Source organism: Girardinichthys multiradiatus, chromosome 23 (genome assembly GCF_021462225.1).
Source record: "Girardinichthys multiradiatus isolate DD_20200921_A chromosome 23, DD_fGirMul_XY1, whole genome shotgun sequence".
NCBI classification, from domain to species: Eukaryota; Metazoa; Chordata; class Actinopteri; order Cyprinodontiformes; family Goodeidae; genus Girardinichthys; species Girardinichthys multiradiatus.
The window spans coordinates 17,534,203-17,550,155 of NC_061815.1; the positions used below are offsets into that span (position 1 = coordinate 17,534,203).

Consider the following 15,953-nt stretch of genomic DNA (forward strand, 5'->3'; position numbering starts at 1 on the left):
TGACTTGGCACCTGCTCACAGTGCCAAAACCACTGGTAAATGGTTTACTGACCATGGTATCACTGTGCTCAATTGGCCTGCCAACTCTCCTGACCTGAACCCCATAGAGAATCTGTGGGATATTGTGAAGAGAACGTTGAGAGACTCAAGACCCAACACTCTGGATGAGCTAAAGGCTGCTATCGAAGCATCCTGGGCCTCCATAAGACCTCAGCAGTGCCACAGGCTGATTGCCTCCATGCCACGCTGCATTGAAGCAGTCATTTCTGCCAAAGGATTCCCAACCAAGTATTGAGTGCATAACTGTACATGATTATTTGAAGGTTGACGTTTTTTGTATTAAAAACACTTTTCTTTTATTGGTTGGATGAAATATGCTAATTTTGTGAGATAGGAATTTTGGGTTTTCATGAGCTGTATGCCAAAATCATCCGTATTAAGACAATAAAAGACCTGAAATATTTCAGTTAGTGTGCAATGAATCTAAAATATATGAATGTTAAATTTTCATCATGACATTATGGAAAATAATGAACTTTATCACAATATGCTAATATTTTGAGAAGGACCTGTAATAGTGCCATGCCACAATATTCAGATTTTTATGTGGAAATAATTTTGAAAAATATTTATCAATTTCATTCCATTTTAGAATTTCACATATTGTCAAACAAAAAATAAAAAAACTGAAATTTTTGGCTGTAGCATGACAGAGTTAAAAAGTTCAAGGGGTATAACTGCTGGTTACATTAAGACAGCAATAAAAATAGAACCTCCTGTTTAATAATCAGACAGGACACATGACAAGCATCACTTGCATCATGTACATAATTTATTTCAATAAAAATGTTACATCACAAACTTGTTTTTTTCTTTAAATAAATACCACAAGGAACCACTTAATATAACAAGCTCCAAGACCAAACAATGACAAGAATTTGTGCGAAAATAGCTTGCAAACATTTAGTAAACATTCAGCTGAGTGATAATGTTCTCACTCTGACCCCTTCTAAAAAAAAATGTTCACATATAACAGGTTTGCTCGTTTATAGAACTTTTATAGAACATTTGAATACATTTCTCTAAATAATCTGCCTTTCTGACAACTTTTTATTTTATTTCAGAATAGAAATATTATTGTTCATGCCAATGGGAATACATTTTAATGATCTTAAATGTGTGTTCAAATATGTGAAAAGTGCTATACAGCGCTGCTGTAGACTGGTTAATGACTTTTCTTAAACCAGTACTTGTTGAACAAAGGAATGTAATTCCTTAAAAACAAACATGAATCCTTGAGGATAACATTTTAATTACCCCACCTAAACTTTAATTAAATTAACACATCAGTCCATCATATACAGTGTAGTCTATAACATTGAAATATGCAGGATATTTACTTAATAGGCCAAAGGGTAATACAAACTGGTCTGTTCTGTAACCTGTAATCCTTTTAAAACATAATCTTTTTGTCTTAGCAAAGCTAGTAGATGTACATCAGCGGGTAATTTGAGCCAGGACTTGGCAGGGGGAACTGAATGTGCGTCGTAAGCATGATATAAAACAGCAGCTGTGCTTGGAATGTTGTAGTGTCAGCTCATTATTCAAGACTCATTGGACATAGTGTTGCGTCCTCAAGCACTGAGGATGCGAAGGCATGAATTACGTTCCCAATTATACAGGAGTATTGATAAAACAGTAACCATTTATAATAGAGAAACGGCTGAGGTGCAAAGATAGGCCACCGCCAGGAGGGTGCAGTGTGGAATTTTAGTTGAAAGCCCGCAGAGCTTGGCCTGAAACAGGTCAGTGTGCAAAGGGAACTTGCAGAAGTCTACAAATATGACACCACGAATATATAACAGACATGCACACAATCACTTTCACTGTACTTACAAAATTATATGTCTAAGTAAGTAAAAAGCAGCATTCTCTAATCTAGTGCCAATCCATGATCAAACTAACAATACATTAAAAAAAGCACATTCAAGACTTGGCCTAATACTTTTAGCAGATGTGTGATGTCAGCATGCCTTACAGTGAAAATGTTGGGAAAGTTTTGCTCAGGAACCTGTGTTTTGACATTCAACCCCTGCATTTATTTAGCTGCAAATCTGCACAGAAGAAAAAACAGCAAGAAAAGGATCAACAGCCAGGAAACCTTGTTTTTCACATGGCATACACTGACGTACAGCGACCGCGTATTTATGTCTTCGACCAGGGATCAACGATAAGAGCACTGACTCAAACTGTCGATACAGTACATAAAGATTTCCTCTGAAGGAACAAAGTCCAAAGTTTTTGACAGTGTCAGCTGATCCAAATCCACAAAAAGGCAATACTACATGCACTAAAAGACTGGTCACTAGCATCAAGACTGGCAGAGAATCCCAGGTCCCCTTCCCGTCTCCAGAACCTAATTTTAGTGTGTTGTTCCTTTGATCCAATTGTACTAGAGACTACAGAGCTGACCCAGGAAAATTATTTTAGACCTCTGCTACCTCTATTTGGCCTAATGATTTGTGAAACAATTTAATCTGAAGAAAAGAGTGTGACTTCTTGAATTACAATCCTTTCATCTAAGTGCTCAATATCCATTATACCCAATGTAAGTGAAGAGTAGACACTCCCATGAGCATGCAGTCTTAATTTGTGTGATAAGAAGCAAAGTATTATTTGAGGATGGCCATTTGAATCTCATCCTACCCTGCAAATTAGAAACTCTAACACTTGGTAATCTACTAATCCATTTCAATGTTGCTTTTTTAAGGAGGGAGTTATCTAATTCTCGAACTAAGCAGCAAAGATAATGTGTTTATTCATGTTTACTGGGACCTGGCTCAGCTGGATTGAGGCGTTTCCTGGGGACTGCACACCTAGAACGTTTAAGAGGAGACTGACAGAAACTGACTGAAACAACCGCAGCAGCTAAGACGCGGCTCTGTGGACTCATGAATGTCTTTTTCAAATGTTTCGTTGATTTCAGACATAAACAAACGTTCTCCCAAACTGGGAACAATCTGGGAAATGTCACAAGGCTGTGGCAAAGGTATGCCATTTAGAAGCTAGGGCTGTTTTTTTATCCAATGTTTATTGCTGTACAGTGACCGGCTCTGTGTCTTGGCCCTGAAACTGTTGACGCCCTGTTTATTATCATTATTATTATGTGTGGTTTGTACCCTTGCACGATGAGGAAACAGTCTCTCTGGTTGCAGTAAACACTAGATGTACTGAAACACAGCAACCACATTTTTTTTTTTCAATTAGCAAGGCTTGTGCCAGAAAAGGAACAAAGCTACTGCTTCACAGAGAGGACAGAAAATATTAATATTTTTTTCTGACTCTTATGCAGTGGCTTGCTGCACATTTGAGCCAACTGACAAAATGACTGTCCAGTTGCAAACTTTAAAATTCAGTCAAAAAAATAACATTTTAAAAACTGTCAGAATTTTTTATCTTAAAGCATAATGCCTGTTGCATTCCACCAAAAGATATCAGATATCTTTGGGGTTTTGTAAACACACACTTTATAGTTTTGTCATAGCATTAACAGAGTGTAACTACAGGCGTTGCTCTGCTTAATGGGAAAATCCCAATCTCTGAGAGCACGTAACAGTGAAGTGTTCAGCAGACTGCAGACTCTAATGCAACCGCAGGTCAGATGCAAGAACAGGAAATGTGTCTACGATTTCACATGTTACCGATCTTTAACGCTGCCACAGTCAGACAAAAATACACACAGAAATATGGCAGGTTGTTATCTTAACAGATCGGAAGATACTGTACTGCAACAATGTGGTGCAACCCGTCAGCTTGCAAACTGTTGATGCCAGTCAACAGGTTCTTTTTGTTTGAAAGCCAAGCTGTCACATTCAAATTAAAGTGACCCGTTTACACTAATTTACTTTTAACGTAGGCAGAACATGACACAACATTTTATATGGTGAAAAAAACATCTGAGACACTGCTCTTTATCATGAGCATAATGTAAAAGACAGATAACACAAAAATATTGTAAAGCAGATAAGAGGTAGCTTAATGAAACCTTATGGAAGCGTATGGAAAAATAAAAAATCGTCTTTCTACAGTATTAAATGTGGAAATGATGGGAAAATAAATATGTTCCTCAGCTCAAGAGGATCATTGCAGTTAGCCAGTCACTTTGACTGGCCTTACCTTCAATGGTCAATTGGGGAAACAAGTTCATGAGGACAGTGTAAACACATCTGGATTTCCTTGATGACTGAAGTCTCAGAGCTCCAACTCTACAGGCTTGTCGTTACAGTTGCTAGGCTTTTGTTGCAGTTTCCATTAGGATCCATGGCTTTGACCTCTCCACCACAGACCTCTGACACCTTCCCCAAAGACCTTTCATTGGCATCACTATCATCAGAGCTGCCCTTACTTCGTCCCTGCAGTTCACTATGCCAGCTGTTGCGGGTGTACACATATCCGTTGACTGGTCCTGGGTTGCTGAGTTGGTTCCTGTTTGGGCAGAGGATTTCCTTGAAGGCGTACCTGAACTCAGGACTCCGGCAGTAAATAAGTGGATTGAAGGCAGAGTTTGAATAACCTAACCAATTGAGTATCTTGAAGGGTTTTTTGAGTTCCATGTCTGTAATGGCTACCACCACGTTGAGCAAAAAGAATGGCAGCCAACAAAGGGTGAACACCCCCATGATTATACCGAGAGTCTTTAGGGCTTTATGTTCTCTGAAGGAAAACTTTGCCTTTTTTAGTCCCCGTCCATTGTTAGATTCTAGAGTCTTCAAGTCACTGTTGTCAGTATTATGAAAGCGTCCAACAGTTTGGTATATCTTTTTCAATTGTTGCCTGGCTTCCTGGAAAACACGGCTGTACACAAAAACCATGATGACCAAAGGGATGTAGAATGAGATGATAGAGGAGGTGATGGCATAAGGCGGAGTGACATGAAACTCACAGCAGTCATTTCTTTTAAAGCATTCTATAGCTTCACTATCATTACGTGCCCCCCATTTCATGTGGATGGGAGGATAGGATATAGTTGCAGCAATCACCCACACCAGAAGAATCAAAACTCGAGCTTTGCACTTTGTTAACATTGACTGGTAGCGAAAGGGTGAAGTAATGGCCAAATACCGGTCTAGGGCTATAACACACAATGTCTCAATGCTGGCAGTCACACAAAGGACATCAGTAGCTGTCCAGAAATCACACCAGAGTGAACCAAAGTGCCATTTATCAAAAATTATGTTACAGGCACCAAATGGAACAACAATAAGACCCATGACCAGGTCAGCACAGGCCAAGGATGTGATGAAGCAGTTGGTGACACTCTGTAGACGTTGAAAGCGGGCAATGGCGGTTATGACTAGGATGTTTCCAAAGACAATGGAGAAAACGAGTAGAGACATGATTATGCTCAGTAAGATCATCACTGTTTCACCGAAGGGTCCCTCATTCTTGGTTGATGATGACGAGTTGTTCAACTCTGTTGTCAGGAAGGTGTTTACTTTGAGAGAGAGCGTAGTATTTTCCATCTAAAGAGACCAATGGTGGACAAACACACACACATAGATGCATGTGTGCAAACACATACACCACAAACACACACAAACACACACACAAGAAAAAGATAATGGTGTCATTTAAATATTAAATTACTTGATCAGAATATTAGAAAGAAAACTTCCTGTATAAAGGCTTTAACTATATCCTTTTAGAACTATTACTTATGAAAAAGAAAGTGTCCAATGCTACCATGCACACCTATAAGACATAGTGTTCAACATCTGTTCCAGGAAGCTTTAAAGACATATTGCAAGCAAGATTATAAAAAACACTACAAACCTCAACAGGTAGGTGTTGTGAGTTCTGCTTCTCATGCACTGTAAAAATGCCAGAGTGCAGATAATTCCTGTAGAGTGTCACATGCCCGTTTCACTTTTTAATCTTGGCTTGTCTTACTCCTGAGTCTGTCAGCTAAGCAGTGTTTCCGCTAAAGTGTCTCCCAGGCTATTTGTTACAGCCCTTATAGCATGCTGTGATGACATCATTGCGAACGCTCAGCCAATCAGGCAGCCAGGCTGCGCAGGGAGCTGAGAGCTCTCGGGAGTTTGAACACACTGTCCCTGCAGTTGCAGCTGCATGGCTGCAGTAGAGAGAGAGAGAGAAAAATGCTGCAACATGGGCAAAGAGTAATAATTTACATATTTAACAATTTTGCAAATATGTTCCAGAATGAATGTTATTTTTAGAGCAGTGTCAAACATTCAGTTGTGTGGTATACTCCAGTGCTGGGAGAAGTTTCATGAGTCTTGGTTTGTTAGTTTGGATCCCATTAAAAACAGGTGACCTCCTTTATAGGAATGTTTGTAGGATCAGCGAAAATATACAAGTTGACTTGAAAAGTCAAGCCAGAAATTAGTGGATCCACTTTTTTGTGATTTATTGTCTAAGATTTATCAGACTTCTTGTCATAACGAAACCTGAATGTTGTCAAAGTGTGTGTTTGACACAATGTTCACCTCTTCTAATTTAGACGTTTATGTAAACCATATATTTAAAAAAAAGTTAAAAAAGAGCCACTACCAAAAATTTGGATTAAGAACACATGATACAGTCATTCCTTGTAGAAATCCATACTCATAATCTTGAGAGTAGTCAGCTCAATACTAAATCTCATGCAATACTCTCCCCATAAAAAAACCTTTTTGAATTTACCATAAAGTTTATAAAAAGCAATATGCAAATACTTACATGCGGGTATTCAAATGCTGACTTGTCATGAACTTTATCTTTGTATTAAACAAGCAAACACAGAGCTTGTTGGTTAACCCAAAAGGTGCTCATTGAGTGTAAAATGGGTAAAGCAGGGGACATAAATTTCACTTTTGTTGGATGCACAGTTTTTTTTCTTTGCTACACTTTAATGTCAGTCAGATTATGATGTTAGAGAGTTCAACAACGTGTGTCTCTGTGTTGACCTGTGCTAAACTGGCGACCTGTACAGGTCCTTCTCAAAATATTAGCATATTGTGATGAAGTTCATTATTTTCCATAATGTCATGATGAAAATTTAACATTCATATATTTTAGATTCATTGCACACTAACTGAAATATTTCAGGTCTTTTATTGTCTTAATACGGATGATTTTGGCATACAGCTCATGAAAACCCAAAATTCCTATCTCACAAAATTAGCATATCATTATAAGGGTCTCTAAACGAGCTATGAACCTAATCATCTGAATCAACGAGTTAACTCTAAACACCTGCAAAATATTCCTGAGGCCTTTAAAACTCCCAGCCTGGTTCATCAGTCAAAACCCCAATCATGGGTAAGACTGCCGACCTGACTGCTGTCCAGAAGGCCACTATTGACACCCTAAAGCAAGAGGGTAAGACACAGAAATAAATTTCTGAACGAATAGGCTGTTCCCAGAGTGCTGTATCAAGGCACCTCAGTGGGAAGTCTGTGGGAAGGAAAAAGTGTGGCAGAAAACGCTGCACAACGAGAAGAGGTGACCGGACCCTGAGGAAGATTGTGGAGAAGGGCCGATTCCAGACCTTGGGGGACCTGCGGAACCAGTGGACTGAGTCTGGAGTAGAAACATCCAGAGCCACCGTGCACAGGCGTGTGCAGGAAATGAGCTACAGGTGCCGCATTCCCCAGACCTGGGCTACAGAGAAGCAGCACTGGACTGTTGCTCAGTGGTCCAAAGTACTTTTTTCGGATGAAAGCAAATTCTGCATGTCATTCGGAAATCAAGGTGCCAGAGTCTGGAGGAAGACTGGGGAGAAGGAAATGCCAAAATGCCAGAAGTCCAGTGTCAAGTACCCACAGTCAGTGATGGTCTGGGGTGCCGTGTCAGCTGCTGGTGTTGGTCCACTGTGTTTTATTAAGGGCAGGGTTAATGCAGCTAGCTATCAGGAGATTTTGGAGCACTTCATGCTTCCATCTGCTGAAAAGCTTTATGGAGAAGAAGATTTCATTTTCAGCATGACTTGGCACCTGCTCACAGTGCCAAAACCACTAGTAAATGGTTTACTGACCATGGTATCACTGTGCTCAATTGGCCTGCCAACTCTCCTGACCTGAACCCCATAGAGAATCTGCGGGATATTGTGAAGAGAACGTTGAGAGACTCAAGACCCAACACTCTAGATGAGCTAAAGGCCGCTATCGAAGCATCCTGGGCCTCCATAAGACCTCAGCAGTGCCACAGGCTGTTTGCCTCCATGCCACGCCGCATTGAAGCAGTCATTTCTGCAAAAGGATTCCCGACCAAGTATTGAGTGCATAACTGTACATGATTATTTGAAGGTTGACGTTTTTTGTGTTAAAAACACTTTTCTTTTATTGGTTGGATGAAATATGCTAATTTTGTGAGATAGGAATTTTGGGTTTTCATGAGCTGTATGCCAAAATCATCCGTATTAAGACAATAAAAGACCTGAAATATTTCAGTTAGTGTGCAATGAATCTAAAATATATGAATGTTAAATTTTCATCATGACATTATGGAAAATAATGAACTTTATCACAATATGCTAATATTTTGAGAAGGACCTGTATAGCGTCAAGGTGCTTCTTGCTCGGAAATAGGCAACCACCCACCACCAACGCCAAGTGGGTATAAACGATGTATGGATCTAAGTTGGTGCATTTGTTTCGTACAACTCAAACTAGGAACATAAATACAAATAGCTTAGACTATACAGTCGTGCTAATAGATACGAAGTTCTAAAGAAACTTTCTGCAATCCTAAAACAGTTGCCATCTCTAAAAACTCTATGACATTAAAACTAACACATTTCATACAGTCAGAGAGACTATTTAAAAGTTCTTGCTACAAACCAGCAACTGCGGGGATATAACCGGACATAAGCAATTAAACCTAGGTTTGCATTTTCACCTGGCACTGAAATATTAAATGCTGTGTGTGTCTAAAAATCTGACATTCTAGTGTCAAATTAAGACTTCTTGTTTCTTCCCATTCATTTGGGGGCATTGTGAACCACTACCGAAAAAACACTTAACTATAAAGCGTTTACCAAAGTTAATAAGTTTGGACCGTATCAGCAGATACTATCTAAACTATCTTAGACACTCAACAGGAATAGAAATACTTATATTAAGGCATCTTCTGTTGCGTAACAAGTGCTACAGTGTGGTTTTCCAAAAAAAAACAAAAATGTTTATTCAGCTGAAATGCAAGAGTGTGAGATCGAGAGTTTTTATCATTTGCATTACTATCATGCAAGTGCGTGGATCATAAACAGGTATTGGGGCTTAGTGTTATCCATGCTTGAGTGAAAGTGTATTTGTAAGAGCAGGACTTTGCTAAGCTCACAAAGAAAAGAAATGATGATTTCCAGAGTCCCGACCTTTGATAATTGTAGATACCACAAGCTCTGGCCCTCATCCCTGTGCTCAACAATGAATTTTCTCAAAACTCCATACAACTGATGACGCAAGAACAAATTGTCTCAACAAATTTAAATGTTTGAATCTTAGGCTCAGCACTCAAACATATGCTACAAATTATATTCTGAGACTTCTCTTAATCAGAAAAATCTAAGAGAGCCATGCATGGCCTCCTGTCATGCTTTTTATTACTACTTTTAACCATTGGACCTTTTGTCATGTTGCACTTGCATTGGCAATTTTAAGATGCTTAAGATTTAAGATTTCTAAGATGCTTCTGGCCCTTCATAACTCATGAATGAGCTCACTTGTCCAGTGAAAATGTGAGCTTTCATAAACCCAGCATCAGGGAACCAAAGGAGACATGGATTGGAAACCAGCAGTGCTAATGCAAAGTGTAACACATACGTTTTGTCAGACATCTCCCATTCTAAAGGGTAAGACTAATCAGTGGTGTGCGGCAAGTATTGTTATGCTCTATCGTCAAACTTGAAGAAACTACCTCTAGCTTAAGCCCAGTAATCTGTTCCCTCTGGGCCAGCATAAATCATCCTTGCTCGAAGTTTCACCAGCAGGTTATTAATAGTACTGTTGATATACAAGTATATTTAATAATCTGGAATATGTGTTCCGATGAGGCTCGTTTGTCAGATTAAAAGTCAGTCAGTCATTTTCTACCGCTTATTCCATAGTAGGTTGTGGGAGAGCTGGTGCCTATCTCCAGCAGTCTATGGGCAAGAGGCAGGGCACACACTGGACAGGTCACCAGTCCATCGCAGGGCAACACACATTCAACCAAGCACACATTCATACACCTAAGGGCAATTTAGATGGACCAATTAACCTAACAGGCAAGTGTTCTAATTAGCTGTAAACAGAAAATCATCATAATTAACAGAAATAAAGGCTTCAAAACATCAGTCTGTGTGTATATAATCTACAGGTCCTTCTCAAAATATTAGCATATTGTGATAAAGTTCATTATTTTCCATAATGTCATGATGAAGATTTAACATTCATATATTTTAGATTCATTGCACACTAACTGAAATATTTCAAGTCTTTTATTGTCTTAATACGGATGATTTTGGCATACAGCTCATGAAAACCCAAAATTCCTATCTCACAAAATTAGCATATTTAATCCAACCAATAAAAGAAAAGTGTTTTTAATACAAAAAACGTCAACCTTCAAATAATCATGTACAGTTATGCACTCAATACTTGGTCGGGAATCCTTTTGCAGAAATGACTGCTTCAATGCGGCGTGGCATGGAGGCAATCAGCCTGTGGCACTGCTGAGGTCTTATGGAGGCCCAGGATGCTTCGATAGCGGCCTTTAGCTCATCCAGAGTGTTGGGTCTTGAGTCTCTCAACGTTCTCTTCACAATATCCCACAGATTCTCTATGGGGTTCAGGTCAGGAGAGTTGGCAGGCCAATTGAGCACAGTGATACCATGGTCAGTAAACCATTTACCAGTGGTTTTGGCACTGTGAGCAGGTGCCAGGTCATGCTGAAAAATGAAATCTTCATCTCCATAAAGCTTTTCAGCAGATGGAAGCATGAAGTGCTCCAAAATCTCCTGATAGCTAGCTGCATTGACCCTGCCCTTGATAAAACACAGTGGACCAACACCAGCAGCTGACACGGCACCCCAGACCATCACTGACTGTGGGTACTTGACACTGGACTTCTGGCATTTTGGCATTTCCTTCTCCCCAGTCTTCCTCCAGACTCTGGCACCTTGATTTCCGAATGACATGCAGAATTTGCTTTCATCCGAAATAAGTACTTTGGACCACTGAGCAACAGTCCAGTGCTGCTTCTCTGTAGCCCAGGTCAGGCGCTTCTGCCGCTGTTTCTGGTTCAAAAGTGGCTTGACCTGGGGAATGTGGCACCTGTAGCCCATTTCCTGCACACGCCTGTGCACGGTGGCTCTGGATGTTTCTACTCCAGACTCAGTCCACTGCTTCCGCAGGTCCCCCAAGGTCTGGAATCGGCCCTTCTCCACAATCTTCCTCAGGGTCCGGTCACCTCTTCTCGTTGTGCAGCATTTTCTGCAACACTTTTTCCTTCCCACAGACTTCCCACTGAGGTGCCTTGATACAGCACTCTGGGAACAGCCTATTCGTTCAGAAATGTCTTTCTGTGTCTTACCATCTTGCTTGAGGGTGTCAATAGTGGCCTTCTGGACAGCAGTCAGGTCAGCAGTCTTACCCATGATTGGGGTTTTGACTGATGAACCAGGCTGGGAGTTTTAAAGGCCTCAGGAATCTTTTGCAGGTGTTTAGAGTTAACTCGTTGATTCAGATGATTAGGTTCATAGCTCGTTTAGAGACCCTTTTAATGATATGCTAATTTTGTGAGATAGGAATTTTGGGTTTTCATGAGCTGTATGCCAAAATCATCCGTATTAAGACAATAAAAGACCTGAAATATTTCAGTTAGTGTGCAATGAATCTAAAATATATGAATGTTAAATTTTCATCATGACATTATGGAAAATAATGAACTTTATCACAATATGCTAATATTTTGAGAGGGACCTGTATGTCCAGCCTGAGAGACAACTAAAAGTTGATTGGACCCGTGGAATACCAGTCTTTTGTTTTTTCCCATGTCTGAAATGATTAATGTGCAGATAAAGAAGCTGTTGGAGGAGGTATTTGTTTTGTTTGTTTTTTTGACTGCCACTAAAGGAAGCAGCTTGATCTTCAAGCTGTGTTCTTGTGCCACCTTCAAAACTTCACTCCAGCAAGAATGCGAGAAAGGGGCAGGAGGTAATCAGGAATAACTACAGTTAAAAACGATGGGCCTTCCATTTTACTCCATTTTACAGTAACAGCAAATAGTCACATGGAATAAGAAAAAACAAGTTCACTATTTAGCAGCCATTTATTACACTGTTGGAATGTGCCACTGATTTACCAAATGTTTTTTAATTAACTTTGATCATTTACCAACAGTCAGTCATTCATTTTCTATACCGCTTCTTCCATAGTGGGTCGCGGGGAAGCTGGTGCCTATCTCCAGCAGTCTATGGGCGAGAGGCGGGGTACATCCTGGACAGCATTTACTAACAGGATTTTGCTAACATTGGTTGTGGTACTTTTGTTTGTAGGAAATTATACAATTATATGCACTCTACAAAGAAAATATTTGTTTTAAAACATACCATTCTAATTCACAATTTTAAGCTTCAGTATCTGGTTTTTGCCCTGTTAGTTTTATTATCTTGCATTTTACTTTAAGATAAAGTCCATATCATAAAACCAAAACTCTGGTACAGATACCATAGAGTCAGTGCATTTGCTGGCAAATATATATCTATTAGGGCCCAGCATCCAACTGTCATTTATTTATTTGATAGAGTTAATATTATTTATGCCAAACTTAAAACACATCACGGGTGGCTAAAATTAGCTTTGGCTTTGATTGATACACAAATTAGGCTTTGATTTAACTGGAAGACTGTTGATATATCAAACAATTTTAACAATGTGCCTTTGAACCAGAAAAGGTCCAGCTATAAATGTATGAATTAGATATTTTTTGTATGAGTATTAACGATTGATGCTATGTGCTCATAGACCTAATGTGTCACATATTTGGGCTAAAAATAAACTCTAACAGAGTGATTAAAACAACAACTAAAATAAAGACTCCCTTTGGTTGCATATTAAGTATAATTTGGAAGGTAGTAGTGCAAATATGATTTTTGTTTTGCAGTTTATGTCAGTGAAGCACAAAATTGAGCTGAGACTGTAGGCAACTATTTTCCATCATGTGAAGATTAATTCTTCTGACTTTATGGTAGATGGAGAAGTATTACTATAACAAACAAACAAACAGTTATGTTTCAGTTGTTGATCAACTTACTTAATTCTTACCTTTGTGTTGGTTTTTGTCATTTCATTTTGGTAAAGTTGTTTCATAAAGGAAAACCTAAAGAAACACAACTATTCTATAACATCAGATAATCAAGTCAAAGATAGGCAGAGGGCTTAATGTATTCTTAGCATTATACATACTTGCGTACCCCAAGGCTTTTGAGTTGCTAAAGTGTATCTTGGAGACAGACAACCTTTCAACGTCATATTCACACCTATAAGCAATGTAGTTAACCCAACCTTTGTGGCTTTGAAGTATGTGGAAAATCTGGAGTGCCCTGTTACTGGAAATGCAGCCTATAATTAAAGAGGTTCCAGGTAACATGCAGTTTTACAGTTTTACTTTGACATGCAAAACATCAGTCACTGCGCCATATTCTTGTCTCGGTGGGTTCCTGGCAGGCAACCTGTGGTTCTCTGGGGTCAACATGATCATCATTTTTTTACTTTTTAAATGCTTTACAAACCAAAAGGCTATCAAAATGCTGTAGAGTCAAATAAAAAACTAAAAAGAAAGATAACAATAAAATAATAAATAAGCAATTAGCAATAAGCCATGGTTGACAATATCAGCAATAAAGCAGCAATAAAAGGCATAGAAGAAACAGGACCTGGCCAAATGCTTGTGGTCTCTGGAATTTAAGCCAGTTTAAGGAGATGAGTTTTTAGAAGAGATTTAAAATCATGTGCAGTTCCAGAAGACCCCACAAAGAGGGAGCCTTTTCCAGAGCTTCAAACCTGAGGCTGAAAAAGATCTGGGATGTTCCGGGCCGGCAGTGGGCTGCAGAGACTACACTGGGCTCTGGTGGGGATCCCTTCCTCTTGGCCTCTCTAGGACTATCTCACTAGGTGGGATGGCCCTGTGCTTTGATGCTTCTGATTTCTGGCCCTCAAATACACAAAAACCCATGCAAATAATTTAACTGGCTAAAGGTCGTGCAAATGTAGGTTCATATTTAATCGGTGTTACTTTGACCTCAGATCAGTCTTGATTTAGTAAAGTCAATCACACAATTAGGATGTCATCTTCAGAATCTTTTTTGTAGAGCAAAATTGTCCTGTCACATGTAGGCAACAAGTTCGTAATTTGGTATGTCTAAAATGAAGCAGGACAGGTGAAAAAAATAAAACACATGAATAATGAAAGGTTTAAAATTTAATTTGCGTACTTCTTATCTTTCTTTTCAGAACAAGTATTTTGAATGTTATTAAGATTAAATGTTTACAAATAAAAATATGGGGTTATTTTCAAAGAAAAGATATTGTGGAAATAAATTTACACCAGTTCATGTTGAATTTCTACAAGAGTGTTTCAAGAAGAGCTTTTATTTTGAAAAATTGGAAATGTTTTTAATAATCCAATTTAAACAGCAAGAGAACTTGAGGTTAGCGCAAGTTTGTTTTGTTCTGAGAAGTTTGAGAGACATCTGTGTGGTCATTGTTATGAAGTCACTATCTCCAATGACCGATGGATCCACCCACACAGCATCGAAACCCATCTTTACTAGAAACTAACAAAAACATCATTGCTCATCTTGGCAATAGCTCAAAAGAATAGTCTCAAAAATCATAAACAAAACACAGTGGCATATATTGCCTTTGACATCTGAATTTGAATAATTTATATCTTAAAAAACAGTTACAACTACTTTTGGCTCTCAGCTGCTGCCATTTTTTCATTTACTAAAGAGATCCTATATGATTTTGGGGCGAAGGTTATTCCTAACACAGTGGTAGAGGTTCATCCTGTAAACGGTAGGTTGCCAGTTCATACCCCAGCTCTGTCTGTCTCAGTCGTTGTGTCCTTGGGCAAAACACTTCACCCTCCTTGCCTATTGATGGTGGCCAGAGGGATCGGTGGTGCCTGTGTATGGCAGGCTCACTTCTGTCAGTGTGCCCCAGGGCAGCTGTGGCTACAATGTAATTTACCACTGTCAGTGTGTGAATGCATGAATGAATGGGTGAATGGCTGATTTTAGTGTAAAGGGCTTTGGGGTCTCTAGGGACTTGATAAAACGCTATACAAGTGCAGGCCATTTAGCACTTATATCCTCCTTGAGTTTAAAAATATAATGACATTTTTTGTGGAGCATGTGATTTGTATGTGACCATCTTGTTTTGTATGACAAGTGTCTTATAAGCCCATGTGGGCTGTGCACCAAAAGTGCACTACACTTCAATACAAACAAATTGAAGAGCTTAAAAGATAATAAAATCTCTTTTTAGTTTAATATCTTCAAATACAACTGCTTTGTCTAAAAGGACATGCAGATCAATTGCTGCTGAATTTTCCATTTCTCACATTCAGAGTGTTTTGTTTTTTTCCATTTCATTAAAGGTTTTCAGGTCCGCACATGCTTACACAACATCTTGGAGTGTAAGAACACAATGTTGCTATAAAAAATATTTTAAACTGCTTTTTAAGACAGGATTGTTAAATTGTAGAAAGGCTCAAATTCAGTCCTTCAATAACAACAAAAATAGAACAAAAAGACAACTTTCAGTTATCTAGATTTTAGTTTTGGCTGTACTTAAAGTTGTAACACCTCAGTAATTCACATTCCAGGCATCCCTGCTCTTGTACTACATCATGTTTCACATTGTTTTCCTTTATTTTATCTTGGAAAACAGCACAACAGAGTAGCAGAG

General features: G+C 39.0%; 1 protein-coding gene across 1 annotated transcript; it reads right to left on the bottom strand.

Moving 5' to 3' along the window:
• Nucleotides 1-810: 810 nt before the first annotated feature.
• On the bottom strand, nucleotides 811-5,974 carry adrb2a (adrenoceptor beta 2, surface a). The gene is made up of 2 exons (XM_047354629.1): nucleotides 5,833-5,974; nucleotides 811-5,522 (listed from the first exon to the last, which is right to left on the bottom strand). Exon 2 carries the CDS (start codon nucleotides 5,520-5,522, stop codon nucleotides 4,266-4,268), a length of 1,257 nt encoding a protein of 418 aa, XP_047210585.1. The 5' UTR covers nucleotides 5,833-5,974; the 3' UTR covers nucleotides 811-4,265.
• Between the last annotated feature and the right edge of the window lie 9,979 nt (nucleotides 5,975-15,953).